The sequence below is a fragment of the Zasmidium cellare genome (genome assembly GCF_010093935.1).
Source record: "Zasmidium cellare ATCC 36951 unplaced genomic scaffold M409scaffold_66, whole genome shotgun sequence".
In the NCBI taxonomy this organism is placed as follows: domain Eukaryota; kingdom Fungi; phylum Ascomycota; class Dothideomycetes; order Mycosphaerellales; family Mycosphaerellaceae; genus Zasmidium; species Zasmidium cellare.
In genome coordinates, this window is record NW_022987010.1 from 119,579 (window position 1) to 138,733 (window position 19,155).

Genomic DNA, 19,155 nt, shown 5'->3' on the forward strand with positions numbered 1-19,155 from the left:
TTTCGTCTCCTTCATACCTATCCATCGTTCCAATCTGTTCCTATTCCACCACTAACCTGTGAAACAGGTAGCGATTTTGACCAATTCCGCACATGGTACGATCATGGCGCGCCCGGGTATGCTCCAGTGTCGTACTTGGGATTGGCTGGGTCCGTCAAATCAAAGACAACAGTAGAGTGCGGCCTGGCGCCGCCGCGGTTCGAAAAGACCTGTGGGAAGTTGATGGAGCGGTTGAAGCTGAGGCGGCCGTCGTCGAGAATATCGATGTACTGAGCGACGTAGTCCGAGGGAGTGTTGAGGATGCCAATGTCGCCAGTCTGAACAAAGTAATCGGTAATGACAACATTTTTCTGGTCTGGAGTGATCTTCAGGTAATGAGGACCGACAATCGGCTGAACCTCACTGTCGGAATCCAGTCGTTTGACGTTGTCGAGATCGGAGATGTCGAGCTGGTAGACGTGGTTGGCAGTCGTGGCGGTGACATACATGTATTTGCCGTCGCTGGTAATGGCGGAGAAAATGGCGACGGTGTTGCGAGCCTTCTCCCCCAGATCGAAGAGAAGCTCTGCCACACCAGGCTTGCCAGAGACGGGGTCGGTGCGCTTTGGGTAGATGATCCAGATCTGACCGAGTCCCACCGCAGTCGCTACCGCAGCACCCTCCTTATTTCCTGGGATGAGCTTGACATCCTGAATCCCACCGCCGTTCGGGATCTGAACGCTATTGAGAATAGTCCGGGTGTTGAGGTCCCACAGGCGGACACTGTGTCCTCCAACGATGCCGGCACTTGGCTTCAGAACGGTGATTGGAATGACGAAGTCAGAAGTATAGATGTAGCCGTTATCATAGTCGACGGCGAGGCCGTGGGGCGAGAACTGGCTGTCGAGCACACTCAGCACGCCGGGGACATCTTCTGGCCACTGGTGGATGATGTTGTAATCTGCGTCGGTCTCAATGAGGCGACCTGGAGAAGTTCCGACTGCAGAGCCCATATAGGTGAAGAAGAAACCCCCGTCAGGCTTTGCAACCACATCGTCGGAGATAGAGGCGAGGAGAGCTCGATCACTCTTCAAAAACTTTGGCTCGTCTGCGAGAAGTGGCCAAGTCAGCTGATATCTCGATCATGAAGCAGAGGGGCGAATGCTCTTCGGAGGACGTACATGGGTTGCTGACGTCGAAATAGAATCCGGTGTCTTGGGTCTTTAGGAGCGACAGGAGACCGCCAGCCCAGAGCGTCTTTCCATCAGAAGAGACACCTGCAGGGTAGTTAGTGATGATAATTGCGCGAACTTGTGGTTTGTTGGCAACGTACCGAGATGATGCGGGCTGTTGCCAGACGTTGGCACCGAAACTAGACGCAGCAGAGTGCCAAAGGTGTCATCGTCCAAGCTGAACGAGGCGAGAAAGTCGGCGTGCTGGTTGTCTCCCGAGCCCGTCCAGAAGTAGCCGATCTTTTTTGGCTTGATGTTGCTTGGAGTGTAGGGCACTTCAGGGAGCGGCGGGGTAGGCAGTTGGAGGATGGGGAGAGGGGGAGCATTGCTGGAAAGGGGCTCCGTCACACCGGGAATAGAAGGAATGAGAGGGGGCAGCGAGATCTGCCGCTTGGTTGGGGTGTCTTTTGGTGCAGCGGTAGCCAAAGCCAGAAGGCTGGCGAGGGCGAGCTTGGAGAAGACCATGGCGAGCTATGAGATGCAGGGACACGGGGAGGCTGTTTGGAGATTGAGTTATTATGAGCAAGTTTGAGGCATACGCCGTCCCGGTGCCAGTATTTATATTCCGCCGTCGTCTACGTTCACACTTCAAGCCTCTCGTTGTGATGCTAACCCTTTTCACTATCACCTCCGTTGAGATGCGCTCCAGGATGCAATGCAGCATTGTGTGTCGATCCGCGTGATGCTAGGACAGACGTTAGATGCTGGAGTGCTGACGACTGAGACGCCTCAAATCACGAACATCGCTGTCGAAACCAATGGTGGGAGCGAAAAGTCCCAAGTGGAGTTGCTTTCGACTTTGTTCTTCGGTGGATATCCTGAGGCCGCAGCTCTCGGCCGTCCCAGCGCCAACATGGATCGACCTACGACTGCCTGGACGAGACGACAAGAACGACTTCGACCTCTGGATGAGGAAAGACGCAGCGCTAGTCAGTGGAGGCACATGAAGGAGGGCGCCACAGAGCTAACGGCGGCAGCAAGTGCGATCGAGCAAGGACTGATGTTGGTCGGGGCGGACAGCCGATTCGACACATGAGGCAAGCGGCGACATTGAGAAGTCACAGTCGAGGATGGCGGCTGTCTCTTCGTTAGCCTTGGCGCCTTCATCGCCGTCGAATATGGCGACATGGCTGGGCGTACGCAGTGGCTTTCACTTTTCAGGCTTGAGCGAGACGAGATCCTGCGGACCGACCATCTCCTGCAGTCACGAGCCTTGCAAATAGTGCATGTGGCCGATCATATGGAAACTTCGGCTCTGGGAGCAAGTCTCCTCCTCACGGACCTTCTCCTGCAAGCCAATGTAAGGCTAGCATTCGTTGATGAACGCCAACAAGGCGTCTTCAATGACCACAAGACCTTCGACTTTGATGAACATCAGATACATCTCCGCATTGTCGTGAAGATGGCCTCCTGTGCTGAGTTGTTTGGGTCATGCCGCCAAGTACATCTCGAGCTTACTTGAATCTCGAACAGTTGCTTCCAGTCTAGCATGTGCTTCAGCTAGTGACTGCGAGCATGACTGAAGGAACGCTGCATTTGTAATTGCGGCCTGTCCCAGGATGCTACGTACGATATTGGATGGAGATGCAGTGATCAACAGCTTTGCAGCCTGGGCATGTGCAACAGCATCAACGGCGGCTTTCAGCCTGCATCGCACCTGGCCAGTAGGGCGGCTCTAACGACAACACTCCCCTCTCTTTCGAGCGTTGCCCCAGACGCTAACGAGCTCTTCGCGGCGACGAGGGTTGACTTTTGGAAACGCTTCCAAGGTTCGGAAATGTGGAAAACGCACAGCAACTGCCACGGCCCTGATTCCACGACGGCATTGAAGTTCCATGCTACAAGGGGAGCAGCATCTCGGAGCATGGTGCAGTGATGTGAGATATTTGGCAAGACAAGACATCAGACGGGTTTTCAGGGATGGCGTGCTCTATCGACATCGATTGCAGCTCTAGTTCCAACGCCGCATGACGCCCCTATTTAGGATGTAAGGTTCACATTAAGCATGCCTGACAAGCGGAAACCTACCACGATCCTGCTGCTTCTGGAGTATCGGGATCCTGCCGATGGATGTCGAGTTTCCCGGTTACATCGACTGCAGGAAGATGCCATCGGAGGCAGAAATTGTTCGGCTTAGGTGCATACATTACTTACCGGCGGTAATGGCGCAGTACCCTGTCCCTGCCAGGCCATGGGTGCCAGACGTATTGGCTCTGCGGTCTGGAACAGCGAGGCGTGCGACCAGAGCTCATCTAATCAGATCATCTGCTGTCTTGGTACCTTTCGTCCGCCGCTTGCCGTAAAAGAAAAGTTTGGTGGAGCTTCAGGCGCCGGCTATGAGCCGCGGTCGGTATAGAGTATCTCATGATGGGGAGTAAACTGAACACCGGCTCGAGGGCCTCGCTCTGCTGGCAGCTTTCCTGGTCGAGACGGAAGAAGTAGGGAAGGTCATTCAAGAATCGCTCGAACTCCCTGTCCAGGGCGAGGATTTGGTCATAAGAATCCTGGTTGACATTGTGAGAATGACCTCGAGTGGGGATAGCCGCTCGACGAGATATTGCAGCCAGCTTCATCCTGGCTAGAAGATACGTGACCGCTGTTGGTCGCTGTAGAACATCATTGCCGTCTTTGTGGTTGGAGATGCGACCGCTGTCGGAGAAGTCGCTCGGCCATCGCATAGGTGTATGCTCAAAGTCCATGATTGTGGCTGTGTTTGATGGGAAAGAAGCGTAGTTGAGCCTGGCACAACATCATTAGCTGTTATACCAGCCGTTGGAAGCAGCCAACCTTACCCTTCTATGGATGCCAGATGCCAGAACACTCGCCGCTTGAGCTCCTTCGTCACAGCGTCGTCTTGATGTTTGCTAACATTGCTGTACGAATCACTACCGTCCATGCTCGGTAGACATAGCTCACTAGCGATAAAAGTAGCTGTCGATAGAAGATGTCGATATCGCGACGAAGGACCATCGCGATGGTAAATGAAGTACGACATCAAGATTGCAGCCTGTGCGGCGCAAAGATTGATCCGACTAGATCGGATTGTTTGTTCCAATAAATTGCTGGCGGCGTCATGCATGTAGGATGCTATCTTGATATTGTCCGTCTCGGAGATGCCCCATTTCAGAAGGTCCATTGGCCGGCAAAAGAATATGCTCAAGGACATTGTAGAGAGCATCATGGCAGTGTGTTGCGTTTCAGTTTCCTCATACTTCGCAATGCCAATATAGAAAGTGTCCAGTTCCGCCCTCGTGGTCTGCGGATGTGTGATGCAGCAGATGGGATCAATGTACAGTTCGAAGAGTCGAAGCAGCTGGAGAGACACCTGATATGGTGGCACCAGGAGAGTAGACTCGCCCCATCCATGGTTTGCATCATGTCCACTATTGAGCATAGTGAGGATCTCGGAGAGGCTATGCACAGCGATTGGTTGGCCTTTGACAAATTTTGACTGCGCCGTTGTCAGCTTCGTCCAGGGCACCATGTTCTGGAAAGATTACCGGGCCATTCAAGTCGGCGTTGAAAAGAGCGGTGAGTAAGCCTTCGCCATCGGTGGAATTGTTGACCTCGTACTTGGGCGATAAACCCGTGCTACTGCCACGTTCAAGATCCGCCTGGCCAGCATTGTTGTCCTTCGTTAGGATCAATCGTTCCAATCTCTCGACCCTTGCCAGCAGCCGTGACTCGTCCCTCGCTACACTAGCAGTTGGATTATCATGCGCTGTTGCGATAAAACGACAGGCGAGACCTCTCTGCGTGCAGTTCGAGCATGGCTGCGTTCGGCTACAACGGAGCTTTCGGGCACGACAGGACTGGCACGACGTCTGCTCGACGCTTGCCCGCTTTTTCGAGACTCCGGAGCTGAGACTTATCGCAAGGTCCGTCTTTGCGGGCTTGCGGTGTATGAAGGAGAAGAGATGAGTTGGAAGGCGTTGACGGACGTCCGAAGCTGGCTTACGAATGCCCAACGGACGTCCGCGGAGAGCTGCCGTGGGAAGTTCAAGCTCAGATATATGGGAAAGAGACAGCAAGAAAAGAAGCACATGAGTAAAGAGAAGAGACAAGAGTCCTACGCCGAGGATCATCAGCATGCCCACACAAGCCATCATTTCTCCCTCGCTCGAGGTCGTTCATTTCATCGATACACCTATCCCAACTCCAGCAGAGCAAGAACTCGTCATCAAGGTAATTGTGAGCGGGAGCAATCCCAAAGACTGGAAGTACCCGCTCTGGTATGTCTCCGTGAGATCAACCTTACTTGACATACTAATGAAGGCATCCAGGAAGAACAAAGCCTTCAACAGCGGCGACAACATCGCCGGTGTCGTGCACTCGATTGGGTCCAAGGTGTATGAATTCAAACCTGGCGATCGTGTGGCAGCCTACCACGAGCCCCAGAAAGATAACGGAAGCTTTGCAGAGTATGCTGTTGCGTACGATTGGGTCTCGTTCCACATCCCAAACGATGTGTCGTTTGAAGAGGCTGCGACGATGCCCGTTGCAGCTATTACAGCCGGACTTGGAATCTGGGCAGATCTCGACATATCCCCACCCTGGCATATCAATGCATCTGCGAATGCCCAGAAGCCGCTGGTGATCTACGGCATCACCTCCGCGGTTGGGGCTTTCGCTGCCAAGATGGCAAGGCTGTCAGGGGTAAAGCGTATCATCGGCATCGCCGGGCGGAATGCCGAATTCGCAGGCACACTGGCCGACTTTGTTGTGGATTATCGGCTGGGCGAAGACGCTTTGGTCGATCGCATTGAAGAAATCCTGACCACGGAAGGATTTGGCTCTAAAGCACCTCTTGTATTCGACGCAATAAGCGAAGGAGGAACGGTAGAGACGGCACTTCGTTTCGTCAATCATAGCGGAGGAGTAGTGAGTACGGTACTACCACCGACACTGTTCGCCCAGGATCCCAAGTCCTTCGAGTATCCCACTAGTGTGACAGCCATCAACACAGCATCGCCTTTCGTGCTTTGGCATAGGAAAGACTTCGGGTATGTCTTGTGCCGCAACTTTGGAAGATTGTTGGCAGACGGACGGTTGAATGCGCATCCTTTCGAGATCATTCCCGGGGGCTTACACGGAGTGTTGGAGGGGTTGAGAGAACTCAAGAGAGGTGAAAACAGTGGACTGAAGTATGTGTTCCGCATTGAAGAGACAGGGCCAGTGCAGTACTCCGAGCCACCGCAACTTAGTGCAAGCACGCATAGGCTACGCAACTTCCCCTTTCCAGCATGAGATAGTGTGGATAGGAAAAAAGTATTGGTAATGGACTTGTGTACTTTTGAAACACTCAGCGGCCGTCTTATCTCGCTCCACGATAACTCTTCATGCTCTCTCTCTCTGCTCCGGACAAGATTGAAATTCTCTGGACAGGCTGACGATTGTTCGCCCTTCATTGCTCAAGTCGTTGTTGTTCTCGCGGTGTTAAGAGAAGAAAGGAGACGCTCGAGGTTGTACCCAATAGAAAGAAGATCACAGCTTGGATGAGGACGGTAGCGTTTGTGAAGACGAGGCTCGCATCTGCGGATAAATGTTCCTCTTGGACGCTGTTTGATCACGGGGATCCCTTTCTCGCTTGTCCTTTGGTAAGCCGAGTAAGCAGTCGAATCGGCAGCGCAACCTTAGCCAGCAACATGTAAGCTGACATGATAAGCTCATATATCGGTCCATCTAGGGACCTTAAGCAATCTCCTCTCGCCATTATCTACGCCAAGTTCCATCAACTCCTGCTTCAATATGGAACTCATTCTCGCTTCAGTCTTGACCCCTTTACAAGGGCTCACCGCAGCGTTCACATTACTCTTGATCTACCTCATTGTCAACGAAATCTTCCGTTGGAGAGCTGAAAACCCAGGGTTCAATGGTCCTCGAGGACTACCGATCGCAGGAAACCTGCTTCAACTCCAAGTAAATGCCCCCGAGATTTTGCGCCGATGGTCTGAGAAGTATGGCGATGTCTACCAGATCCAGCTCGGAAACACGCCAGTCTTGGTGGTGAACACTGCCGCTGCTGCTAAAGAACTCTTCGCTCACCAAGGCCATGCATTGAACTCAAGACCAACATTTTACACTTTCTACAAGATTGTAGGCAAGACGTCGGGTATCACTATCGGCACCTCTCCCATTTCGCCTGAGCTCAAGCAACGTCGTCGTGCTGCAGCTTCGGCCTTGAACAAGCGTGCAGTCTCCGGCTACTCTCCGCTTTTGCACTTGGAGACAAACCTCCTGGTCAAAGACATACTCGATGCCGGCGGATCTGGCAGCCGTCAAATCAACCCGATGCCGTTGGTGAGACGATTCGCACTCTCGGTCATTCTCACCATCAACTGGGGCACTAGTATCACATCCGATGACAAGTCCTTGTTTGAAGAGATTACCGAAGTCGAGGCTGGCATCGTGAGCACAAGGAGTGTAATGGAGAATCTGCAAGACTTCATTCCCATCTTGAGACTGAATCTTTTTTCGGTTCGATCCCACCAAGCACAACGTTGGCGAGAAAGGCGAGATGTCTATCTAAACAGGCTCGACTCCGATCTTCGACAGAAGATTGAAAAGAAAGTACACAGGCCTTGCATTCAATCCAATACGATTTTTGACGAGGCGGAGAAGTTGGCCCCAAAGGATCTACGCATTATCTCAACGTCTATGATCCAAGGTGGAACAGGAACGATTTCTGGGACACTCTCTTGGGCTTTGCTCTTTCTTTCACAGAACCTCGAAGCCCAGACGAAGGTGCAAAGAGAGATAGCGGCTCAGTTCTCAAATCCCGTGGAAGTGCTCCGCGAGTCGGCCACCGCAGGTCTTGACATATCTGGGAGTCTATATCTCCACGCCTTGGGCATGGAGTGCCTTCGGTACTTTACGGTACTTCGCCTCTCTCTCCCACGAGAATCTAGCGGCGACTGTACCTACCAGGGCCGCCACATACCGGCTGGCTCTGTTGTCTTCCTCAATGCATGGGCTTGCAACAGGGACGCAGCCGTGTGGGAAGACCCTGACGAGTTCCGCCCAGAGCGCTGGCAGGAGCAGCCAGAAGCGCCCTTGTTCACATACGGAATGGGATACAGGATGTGTGCGGGAACAGCCCTGGCCAATCGCGAGCTTGAGTTGGTACTTCTCAAGATTCTGGCATGCTTCGATATTCTACCCGGAACTGGCCAGAAGCCTGACGCCAGCCCACTCACGGGCAGCTCGAATGTCAAAGAAAGCGGCCGATTCCCGAGGGCTTACGAGGTCTTGTTCAAAGTCCATGATTTGGAAGGCATGAATTCAGTCTTTGTGTGAAATAGGGCTCAGAGTGGTGCGCCATAGTTTACGCTGTCTTCGCTGTCTTTACGCCTGACACCTCAGTCTCTGGGCCCATCGTAATAGCATCAGCCATGAGCAGAGAATGGCAGCAAAGCTGAGAAGTGCTACCCAACGGAAACTTTGCGTCGTGGAAAAGACCATTAACATGCACCATCGTGCCAGCTCCGCCATATCGAAAAGTGCCGTCTCTACGCTTGAGAATGCGACACGGTCCGACGGGTCAACTTTGACCTGAACAATCTGTTGCTCCACCAATGAGTATGCAAAGGGTCCAAGACGTGACAGTACAAGACCGCCGAAGATAATTGCGATGATCGGGCGGTGATGGGTCTCCGTATCAGAACCATCGAGGGACGGGAACGCGATAAATGTGGCGGTTACAGGGAGGAGGCAAAGCAATTGCCATGAAAGTCCGATGACGCCGACTTTGACCAAAGCAGGAAGAGCGCCGGCAGCCTTGTTTTTGGATCGATTCATTGCGCAAGATACCATGAGAGGCGTGAGGACCGTTGATGCGATATCTATGGCGGTGCTGGCGCTTCTTGCGAGGGTTATTTCGGACAAGGAGAAGTTGGCGGCAAGCAGGTAGGCTGTCATGCTACCTGCCAGGGTCAAAACCGACAGTGGCTCTAGAGCATATGCCAAAGACGGGAGAGCCGCGCGATGTCGAAGGTAAGACGCAAAGCTGCTGTACCACGCTTGAATACCGCTAATGCATGAACTGCTCATGATAGCGATGATCCAAGTCAGGCCACGGCTCTCGTTCGTGGCAACCACGCTCGAGCCAACCTCACTCTCCTCGGGACGTCTCTGCCCGGCTAGTGGGGAAGCCATTGTGCGGTTACCCACTGTGTGGTCACATATATAATGCCGCCATATCAAATCAGTAAGATATAACTCCACGCCACCGGAGAATGGCTGTAGTAAGGCCAAGATGAGACCGGTAGCATGTAGGCTGTTGGTATGAATGGCTAAGCGACTCACTGCAAGAGGTGCAACGAGTTTAGTGGCCAGATCAATCCGTTTCATCGCTGCGTTGAGAACGTGGAGATTCGACGGGGTTTCGTGCTGAGTAGGCGTAGCCCTGGTTGCGCCATCATGTTGAACTAGTGCAGCCTCGTATAGCGTCGATAGAGAAGGTAACCATTCGCGCTCCACAATCACGAGATTTCCCACTGCTGACAGCCTTTCCAGCATGCCTAAGAGGATCAAGATCGCTAACAATACCGGTTTCCATACCCCATCGACCTGCTTATCGTTGCCCCCATCGACGGATATTGGCATGAGCGATGTCCATCCGAAGCTGGCCAATGTTATTGAGATGCGTTGGACGACGATACAGCCCTGCACTGGCCAGCGTGCTATAGCGTGGCGACTGAGCCAGCGGCCGATGACTGGTGCAAACATGAACGATGCCAAATGTGCACCCAGAGCCCGGATCGATGCTTCGACCAAGGTGTGCGGAAACGCCGATGCCGTGAACAAAACGGCGGCAAACTCGTAGCAGCGGTTGTTCCACATGAAGAGGCCGTGGCTAAGGTAGAGCGCAATTAGGTGGCGGGTGGTGATGCCATCGCTAGGAGATGCCGCTGTCGTTTGGGTATCCTCGCGAAGGCAGGAGGAAAAGCTAGCGCACTCATCAATGATCGCGTCCTGTACTTTGAGATGCGCAGACGAGTCAATAGTGCCGTAGTTGGGCATTGCCGCTGCAACACATACGCTTCGATTGAGTATAGGCGTAGAACTTGAAGACCATGGTATGCGATAAGAGAAGCAAGTGGTCACGCGAGCCGAGGGCATAGAGGGCGGGGAGGTGAGCTCCTGAAACGCAATGCCTTGACAGCGCATCGATCGCAGGATGGGCTTGGCCGGGCAACGCCGCAGCGGCCTTATCGTAGGTACTTTCACCGAACATGCAGACGGAATAAGGCACATGGTGTACGCCCGTCGCTGTCTGCATGTAGCGTCATTGGCAAAGGGTGAGGATGGAACGCAGTCTCCATCAATCGCGAAAGAAAGGCATCCATTGAACCTGTAGAGATGTGGCAACATCGACGAGTCCAGGTTGATTGTCCTCCATCCTAAGCATCGGGATCTGCGTTTCATGCGTATGGCACGATCCTGGTCTATTTCGGGACAATCTGATTCTCGAGGTGCAACAATCAGGAAGATCGAATTGGCGTACATCTTGAACCTGTAGATCGGGGTGCTGTCCTTGAAACCAACGGCGTCGAATTCCTTGGTAAGGAGATGCTTCGCAGAAGAGGGTGATGGTTTCGTGCCATTACGCTGATTCATTTGGAACAAACCAGAAGAGGAATGTCAATCCTGGCTCCAGAGGCTCCAGATGGTGATTCTACAGCCCTGCTCCAGCTCTTGCGCTGACTGTGCGAGATCACTTCATTCGAGGCTGTTTACTTCCAGAGAAAGGGTCAACTAGCGCGGACTGTCCACGGCAACCCAAAGATGGCAACCTTTCCTCAGCCGTAATGCTCTTTGTTAGATTTGGCGATAGCGTAAGAACAGCCTTGCGGCCTTCTCGCTCGGCTCCAAACTTCGACTTCGAAAAAGCGGTACAAGACATTGAGGATTGGTGAGATGAGACAGAATGCCTTGTGTTGGCCGTACCGACCGCCTCGTGCTCGCAGTTAGAATTTTTGCAATCTTTTGGTCGAGTTCGTATTGCTTCGGTTAGAACGATTGCGTTTTTTCGTAAATTGGCGAGCCATGCCGGACGCTGCTCAAGCTGACACATTCTAGGCGATGAGAAGGTGAGGAGCCCAGGCACCTTAACCTGCCAGCGTTAGTTTCAACATGTTGCGACGAGAAGCACCTAAAAGACATGCATGGCCATGAAAGCGGGATACTACAGAGCCTAGGACAGAAGCATTTGCATGGCCTCGAGATATGCAAGTACTAGGACAACATTATTATGCCGTATGTGCACCTCTTTCTGGGCCACACCGCCTTTATGCTTGTCACTAGCCGCCTGAAAAGGAGGCTCTTGCTTTTGAATGCGAAGTTATGCATACAAAGGGTGAGAGTATGCGATCATTGCCGAAAAATCGCAATTCCGTCCGCTCTTCCAGGCTTGCTGCCTGAGGCATTTATAATCCGCTCACCCAATACGCCCCCGAGCATGCAGGTGGTGTACACAGCAATGACTTCTCTTCTGTGAGCAGTGGAACACAACATATCCACCCTACAGATGCTTGGAACCGACAATGTATCCAACACAAGGCAGGCAATACTCTGTTCGCAAGCCACCCGAAGAAGCTGCTCGGAATTACTTTTCCTCCTTAGTCCTCGAGAACGTACCCATTCCTGCAGTCGGAGACAACGATGTGCTCGTTCGTATCCACTCAGTCAGCCTCAACTTCCGCGACATCATGATTGGCACTGGCACCTACATCTGGAGCATGCGAGATGGCGTGGTTCCATGCTCTGATGGTGCAGGCGAGGTCGTTCGCATCGGAAAGAAAGTCGTTCGCTTCTCGCCCGGTGACACAGTCGCTGCAATATTCAACCAAACACATATCAGTGGGTCTCTGAAGCCATCAGATACCAGCAACGCTCTGGGCGCGGAGGTGGATGGCATGCTCCGGGAGTACGCCGTCTTCAACGAGCAAGGTCTCGTCTCAATTCCTGACAACCTGTCCATGGAGGAGGCCAGCACGCTCCCCTGCGCAGGTGTCACTGCATGGAACGCTGTCAATGGTGGAGGTAGAGGCATTCGAGCTGGAGATACTGTTCTGACCCAAGGCACGGGAGCTGTTAGTCTCTTCGCGGCACAGTTCGCAGTCGCCGCCGGCGCTCAAGTGATCTCGACAACAAGTTCACAGCGCAAGGAGATGATGCTAAAGAAGCTCGGTGCAAAGTGGACTATCAACTACAGCGAGAATCCAAAGTGGGGATCCCAGGCGAAGGTCGTCAGTCCAGGAGGTCTCGGCGTGGACTACGTAATTGAGATCGGCGGGCCTGAAACGATAGAGCAGTCACTCAAAGCTGTCAAGATGAAGGGCATTGTTGCAACGATTGGCCAACGGAGTAAGCAAGCTGGAGCGAAAAGTGACAAGGAGGTGCTCATAACGGATGCCTTCAAATATCCTTGCACGATGCGCAGAATCATGGTTGGCAGCCGGGATCAATTCGAGGAGATGAACAAGTCAATCGCAGCCAACAACATTCGGCCGGTGATTGATGAAAGGGTTTTCGCTTTCGAAGAGGCGCCGATGGCTTTCAAGCATTTGTGGGAACAGCATCATACGGGGAATGTCGTGATCAGAGTTGGGCGGTAGACGAAGTTCGCAGCTCGACTTGCATAGGAGCTTCCTGTGCCACAGCGAGCGAAGATGTGTCCATGGCTGACCGATTGCAGTCGTGTCTTGATCGAAAGTGCACGATGCGTCGGCTGAGGGAAAAGAAAAGCTCCAGTCCACATGTCAGGCTGCACCACGAATCTCGCCAGGCAACAACCGTGCATCCATGTCTACTGCTGATTCTTGTTTGAAGTTGGAGAGTGGGCATCCTCATCGTTGAACTTGTGACAGACCTGTCCCGACTGTCCACTCGGCAACTCAACGCCTTGGTTGTACCCTGAAAGCGTGGGGAGCGTCTGATTGCAAGCCTATTGAAGACCGCACTCGAAATCTGCCGGTCCGTCCAGCGACATCCCCCATGATCAGAAACACAGGACGTAGAACAGAAGAAGTCGTAGCCGTCAAATCCCAAAGAGCGCCATTGTTCGTTTGAAGATTGATCACCAGACATCACACAACATTCTCTTCTTGTATGAACTCGAAGCTGGTTCTAGTCGGCTGCCTGCCGTGGTCCACGATGAAGGTGGTTTGCCGCTGGCTTGCGCAAGGACTGTTCCTGCTCCTCCATCCATTCTACCCCTCGCAAATTCTTCCCAATTTCGGGCTCTGCTTCAACAAAGGAGTGATCAACACCTCTCCTGTCGGCTCCACCAGCTCTGACACCACGCCTCCGCTACTGCTGACGTCACAATTAAGACTAGCAAGATTTCACAGGCCACAATTGGCGAAAGCAGGATCAAAGGTCGTAGTCCGCGATTGTGATGGCTTTGCTGTTGTTACCGCCAATTCCTCATGGCCCAGCAATCCCAGCTCATCGTCTGCTATCTGGGGACCAACCAATTTCTTGAACCGCCAAAACGATGAAGCCAACCGCACGATCGGTAGTTGTTGTCCTTCTGGGAGCAGCTACAGGTCAACAAGACTGGTCACAATACGTTCAACCATTCATTGGATCAGAAGGCAGCATTCCTGGTACTGGTGCAGGCGGCGGCGACATTTGGGTTGGAGCGAGCTTGCCGTTTGGCAGCGTTAAGTTTGGCATCGATACCACTGCTGCGAATGCCAGTCAGGCAGTACTGAACGGCGGCTGGACTCCAGATGGGAATGTAACAGCAATTACTGGCTTGCATGTTCACGGTACTGGAGGTGCTCCGAAGTACGGAGTTGGAGGACCTCAAATGCCACTGACCAGTATTAAATCACCGATTAATCTCCTGGACAACTCGACATACAGCCAGCCTCGTATAGGCCACGACGAGGCGAGCGTTGGATACTTTAAGTCCCAGCTGCAAAATGGCGTGACGATCGAGTTGTCTGGGTCTCGTCATGTCGGACATATGGAGTACTCGTTTCCAGCATCCACTGAAAAGCACATTCTCGTCGACGTCTCTCACTACCTCCCTGCTCCGCCTGGTGGACCATCTGACCAGAAGTATGTTGGTGGTGAGATCCATCTTCAGCCTGGCGGAAAGTTATACACCGGATTTGGCACGTACATCGGAGGCTGGAATATTGGCCCTCCCATGACAGTCTACTTCTGTGGAAACTTCGACTCGCCTGCAGACAAGTACAGTACTTGTCGTGGCTACAACACCGATCCCGTGTCGCGATATCAAACGTATAGCAACGGCCCTATTCCACAAGCGACGTTCAATCTCGTAGGCTTGGATGAGGTCTCGGGTCCAATGAACGACCGCATTGGTGCTCTTTTCTCATGGAACTCGTCGGCGTCTTCGAGCAAGATTGGCTCAAAGGTCGGCATCAGCTGGATCAGCGAAGCAAAAGCGTGCGCTTTCATCAACGCGGAGGTGCCGCATTGGGATCTTAATACTACCAGGCAAATGGCTGTCGACGAGTGGAATAGAGATGTCTTCAGTAAGATACAAGTTCCGACTGGGCCAGAAGCAAACGAAACCAAGCTTCAGATGCTGTACTCGAACCTCTATCAAACCCATCTGATGCCGAGTGATCGAATCGGCGAAAACCCGTTGTGGGAGACCGAGGAGCCGTGGTTCGATGACTTCTATACACTGTGAGTACGAGCGTGCTAATAGAAATGTTTCTGACCGAGACTTGTAACTGGGACATCTTCAGGTGCACTGTGAGCTTGTACCACCTCTTGCAACCCTCGTACTACGAAGGCATGATTCGAGCTTTGATTGAGATGTGGAGGCGCCAGGTTTGAAAAATGCTCCCATGGTGCTGCAGTGTCAATGCTGAAGATTCTGCCAGGGCTACATGCCGGACGGCCGCAGTGGGAACTACAATGGATATACCCAGGGAGGGTCGAACGCAGACAATGTGCTCGCAGACGCTTACGTCAAGAGGCTTCGGGGTGGCATCAATTGGACGGACGGCTATGCAGCTATGGTCAAGGACGCCGAAGTGCTGCCTTTCAACAACTTCGATCCATCCGACATGACCGGATCGACCATGCAAGGACGTGGAGCGCTTGAAGACTGGCTGAAGCTGGGATGGCTGGCGGAGGACGTCGATACGAGATGCGTCAGTCGGACGGTCGAATACAGCGCCAACGATTTCGCCTTGAGTCAGGTCGCCAGAGGAGAAGCTGGAGATCCAACTGATGCCGCCAAATACCTTAACCGGTCTGCTGGCTGGCAATACATCTGGCTTTCCAATGTCACAAGCCTTGGCTTCTCAGGCTTCATGGCGCCGAGACTGTCGAACGGAATGTTCAATACCACAGACTATGACCCGGTGAGTGAGCAGAGCGGCTTGAATTGCGTACGAACTGATGAATCTTGCTCCCTTGCAGCTCGGCTGTGGTAGCTGCGAGGGATTATCTATCACTAACGAGGGTGTTCCTTGGGAGTACTCGTTCACCGTCGCCCACGACATGCAGTCGCTCATCGCAAAGATGGGCGGCCCAGAGACGTTCGAGAAGAGGTTAGACAAGATGTTTGAACCTAACGCAGCCCAGCAAAGCCTGGGAGTCAACGGAGCAGGCATTACGACCATCTTCAACATTGGAAACGAGCCAGACTTTGCCACGCCATACTTGTACAACTACATCAACAAGTCTTGGAAGAGCGTGCAGAACTCCCGAGAGCAGGCGAATCTGCATTTCAACACATCTTACAATGGCCTGCCTGGAAATTCCGACGCTGGTGCACTCAATAGCTGGTTGGTATGGCAGATGATTGGACTCTTCCCTGTGGTTACGCAGCCTGTGTACCTGCTGCATTCACCCTGGTTTGAGAGCATCAGCATCTCTGTGGGTTTGAACGCCACACTGCGAATCACTGCTCCCGGGTTGAGTGATACAAACTTCTGGGTGCAAGGAGTGAAGCTCAACGGGGAGCAGTGGGATCGTAACTGGTTCAATCACGACGAGCTAATGGTCAATGGCGGTACTTTGGAGTTTGCGGTGGGCGACGAGCCGAAGCAGTGGGAGACAGGGCCTTTGCCGCCGAGTCCAGGACATGTGGATCTTGGGGATCTTGGCTTTTGAGAGCGTGGAGAAGTATGGCTGAGTGATCGTTTCGTCTAGTCGTGTGGCACATATCACATACTGGAAACAATTCTTTCACAAGAGCCAAGGGTCATCACAATCTTATCTTCGACGTTTGAAAACATGCCGAATGCCATCACTGGATGGGAAGACCAGATTGAAAGCCAGATTGCCGGGACGATTGGGTGTATCAGACAGCGCGGTCCCATGGTTGATGTCAACATGGCTATTGCTCGGGTCATGGAAGATGCCGCAGTTGATACCATCTCAGTCGGAGGCGGAATGATCACAGACGCTGCCAGGGCCATATGTTTCCGTGCTTCCGAGGAACACAGAACGCCTCCGAATCACATCGCCATCACCACGAGCTTCATTGAGGCCGAATGCACAGCTTGCGATGGGTACTCCGAGGGCAAAAATATCGGATCTCGTGCCCAAGAGGTGGGTATTGGAGTGTTTTGGTACCAAACCGATTCTGCGGCGCACACGCGGAGGTAAATATGGTTCGACACGATCGTGCAAGCTTTGTCCCAAGGGTTGAGTAGATGCACCATCCATCTGTGGTCAGGACAGTAGCCTTGAAAGGCTGTTTCGAGATGAGCGGTGGGTAATCTTTACAGTGAGTTCCAAGTTGCCTGAGACTTCCAGCCGTACGATGAAGTTACCACGACGACGCCCATGCCCGCAGCGTGTGCCATATCAGGACTGACATGTCCGGATTGGAGGCGTGGCATGGGATTTCTTGACATCTTCGGCTACGCCTTGGATAGTCCCATACTCGATGCCTTGTAGCATCACTTCTTGCACTTCATGCTTGACACTTGCAACAGTGGCTAAGCGGAAAGCCAGACAGCCGACAGAGAATATCTCACCTCCTTGACCCCGTCCGAGGGCAATGTCTTGTAGATGCCGCAGTCGACATTGTCGAAGTGGCCCATCCAATTGACACTCTGGTACAACACCTTGGACTGAATGTCCGAACTCCATGGAGACGGAGAGCGCATGAGACAGAGATGCAAAGTGGGAAAAGCCTTTCAGGTTCTCAAGAGAGACAAGCTGTACAGCGATGTTGGGGATGAATAGCCCGTGAATGGTATCCTCGTTAATGACATCTGTATCACCAAAGGCTGTATGGGCAGGTGGTTGCTTTGAGCGCTTCGCCCATCGCTTGCAGAGGCAGATTCAGCGGAAATACTCAAATAGAGTGACCGAAGGCCAGTTGCTCGTGATCTCAAGCAAGGTGCTGAGTTCTGGAGCCCATCATGGCGACTGGTGCTGGCAAGATACTTTGTCCGGGGAGCTTTTGGGAGATCAATCATCTCAGCAAGACGGTCATGGTTGCAGATGGCTCTGCGTCGGCAGCTGTCTTCTTGTATGTGGATAGTGCAGTTGGCAACAAACGCTCGAAGATCTGTCGCCACACAGGTGGCGTGTCGACTCTGCGATGTGCGCAAAGGGTGCTTAGGGTAACGAAAGCGTCCGATACGTTGGTCAATGAGCAATCATCTTCAGTGGACGGAGATGTAGCCACGAGGCTGAAGAAATGCTCAATGCAGTCGGTTGGAGCCAACTGCGAATCGAGCTGAGGTTTGTTTGAACATTCCACGATTCGGGGTTCGAGCGAGCTGAGATTTCAGGCATCGTATAGTCTCCAACGAGCCCAAGGCGCTGCGGCTGTTTGTGATGTACTTGCTGGGTCCCGGAGGTGGTTGCGGATGTACCATTGAGCGGTTGCTGAGATCACCAGGCTATGCTGCGCTTCGAGGATCGATCCCAATCAGCGGAGGCGCCCATGTCGCTTGACACCGGGATTGCTTTCGCCTTCTATCTGCACACTGAAGCCTACTCTGCAACTCCTAATCGCAGCATCATCGCTACCGAACTGCATCGCCGCCCGTTGCATCATGTCAGCTTCTCGATCGCACACTTGGCTTCATCCCTGCTGGATCTTGCTGGAACCTCGACGCTCCGCTTCCGTTCAACATCGATGTTCGGATCTGGCTGCTGACCAGTTGAGATCTTTTGTCCTGTTCGGCTGCGTGGAGACGCCGTTCCCGTTAGTAATGGGTGTGGCTGCTGCAGAGCCGTTGGTACACTCCTGGGCGGAACTCTTTACCCAAAACATATGGTACACTGCAGTCCGCCGATACCAACTGAGGTCTCCAACACCGACGAGGGCAAACGCTGAGTGGCAGCTTGCTTGTTACATGCCATGAGACCCGGCGTACGCACCAGCTGGTAGCAATCCTTTCTGCTGAACTCTGAACATGTCCTCACATTAGCTGTTGGAACTGTCACGCAGTCGCAAGACCGGGCGACAAATCCGCTCAGAACGGGCTGGCCATGGAAGTGGGGAACCCAATGGCATGCCCTTGCCATCACGCTTGTTCCCCAGGGAGCGTTACCGGCCCCTCCGCCGTTGGGTGAGCGTGCCTGGGAGGTGGCGGAGTCTGCGCCGCAGGAATTCAACCCTCGCAGGACTGCAAATGGACTGGAGCAGGTGCGGTTGAGGAAGCCCTTGGACAACATAGCTACAAAGGCTGGACGTACCGGCGGGTCGCTGCCTTGCGGATCGCTACCTTGCAGGCGTCTCAATCTCCTCGTCGTTGGTGCTACCTCGAGGTTCGCTGTTGCGGGTCCGCCGCCGCTGCAGGTCCGCCGCCGCTGTAGGTTTGTTGTCGCTGCAGATTCCTCTTATCGTTGCTGCAAGTTTGTCGCTGCTCGAGCCTTGTCGTCGTTCGAGGCCCGTCGTCGCTCGAGGCCCGTCGTCGCTCGAGGCCCGTCGTCGCTCGAGGCCCGTCGTCGCTCGAGGCCCGTCGTCGCTCGAGGCCCG

At 53.3% G+C, this 19,155-nt stretch overlaps 8 protein-coding genes across 8 annotated transcripts; 5 read left to right on the forward strand and 3 right to left on the reverse strand.

The window, feature by feature from the left end:
• Positions 1-101: 101 nt before the first annotated feature.
• M409DRAFT_30554 (uncharacterized protein) lies at positions 102-1,676 on the reverse strand (the record flags this gene model as incomplete). The annotated part of the gene is made up of 3 exons (XM_033809981.1): positions 102-1,087; positions 1,161-1,256; positions 1,313-1,676. The coding sequence occupies 3 exons, from the start codon at positions 1,674-1,676 to the stop codon at positions 102-104; spliced, it is 1,446 nt and encodes a 481-aa protein (XP_033659908.1).
• A 1,796-nt stretch (positions 1,677-3,472) lies between these two features.
• M409DRAFT_30555 (uncharacterized protein) lies at positions 3,473-4,982 on the reverse strand (the record flags this gene model as incomplete). Its single annotated transcript, XM_033809982.1, has 4 exons — positions 3,473-3,950; positions 4,004-4,662; positions 4,712-4,910; positions 4,960-4,982. The coding sequence occupies 4 exons, from the start codon at positions 4,980-4,982 to the stop codon at positions 3,473-3,475; spliced, it is 1,359 nt and encodes a 452-aa protein (XP_033659909.1).
• A 318-nt stretch (positions 4,983-5,300) lies between these two features.
• On the forward strand, positions 5,301-6,458 carry M409DRAFT_30556 (uncharacterized protein; the record flags this gene model as incomplete). The annotated part of the gene is made up of 2 exons (XM_033809983.1): positions 5,301-5,443; positions 5,495-6,458. The coding sequence occupies 2 exons, from the start codon at positions 5,301-5,303 to the stop codon at positions 6,456-6,458; spliced, it is 1,107 nt and encodes a 368-aa protein (XP_033659910.1).
• A 501-nt stretch (positions 6,459-6,959) lies between these two features.
• On the forward strand, positions 6,960-8,507 carry M409DRAFT_30557 (uncharacterized protein; the record flags this gene model as incomplete). Its single annotated transcript, XM_033809984.1, has 1 exon — positions 6,960-8,507. The coding sequence occupies one exon, from the start codon at positions 6,960-6,962 to the stop codon at positions 8,505-8,507; it is 1,548 nt and encodes a 515-aa protein (XP_033659911.1).
• A 48-nt stretch (positions 8,508-8,555) lies between these two features.
• On the reverse strand, positions 8,556-10,232 carry M409DRAFT_30558 (uncharacterized protein; the record flags this gene model as incomplete). Its single annotated transcript, XM_033809985.1, has 1 exon — positions 8,556-10,232. The coding sequence occupies one exon, from the start codon at positions 10,230-10,232 to the stop codon at positions 8,556-8,558; it is 1,677 nt and encodes a 558-aa protein (XP_033659912.1).
• A 1,523-nt stretch (positions 10,233-11,755) lies between these two features.
• M409DRAFT_30559 (uncharacterized protein) lies at positions 11,756-12,829 on the forward strand (the record flags this gene model as incomplete). The annotated part of the gene is made up of 1 exon (XM_033809986.1): positions 11,756-12,829. The coding sequence occupies one exon, from the start codon at positions 11,756-11,758 to the stop codon at positions 12,827-12,829; it is 1,074 nt and encodes a 357-aa protein (XP_033659913.1).
• An 881-nt stretch (positions 12,830-13,710) lies between these two features.
• Positions 13,711-16,322, forward strand: M409DRAFT_30560 (glycoside hydrolase family 92 protein; the record flags this gene model as incomplete). The annotated part of the gene is made up of 4 exons (XM_033809987.1): positions 13,711-14,882; positions 14,945-15,029; positions 15,083-15,568; positions 15,627-16,322. 4 exons carry the CDS (start codon positions 13,711-13,713, stop codon positions 16,320-16,322), a joined length of 2,439 nt encoding a protein of 812 aa, XP_033659914.1.
• A 123-nt stretch (positions 16,323-16,445) lies between these two features.
• M409DRAFT_30561 (uncharacterized protein) lies at positions 16,446-16,820 on the forward strand (the record flags this gene model as incomplete). Its single annotated transcript, XM_033809988.1, has 1 exon — positions 16,446-16,820. The coding sequence occupies one exon, from the start codon at positions 16,446-16,448 to the stop codon at positions 16,818-16,820; it is 375 nt and encodes a 124-aa protein (XP_033659915.1).
• Between the last annotated feature and the right edge of the window lie 2,335 nt (positions 16,821-19,155).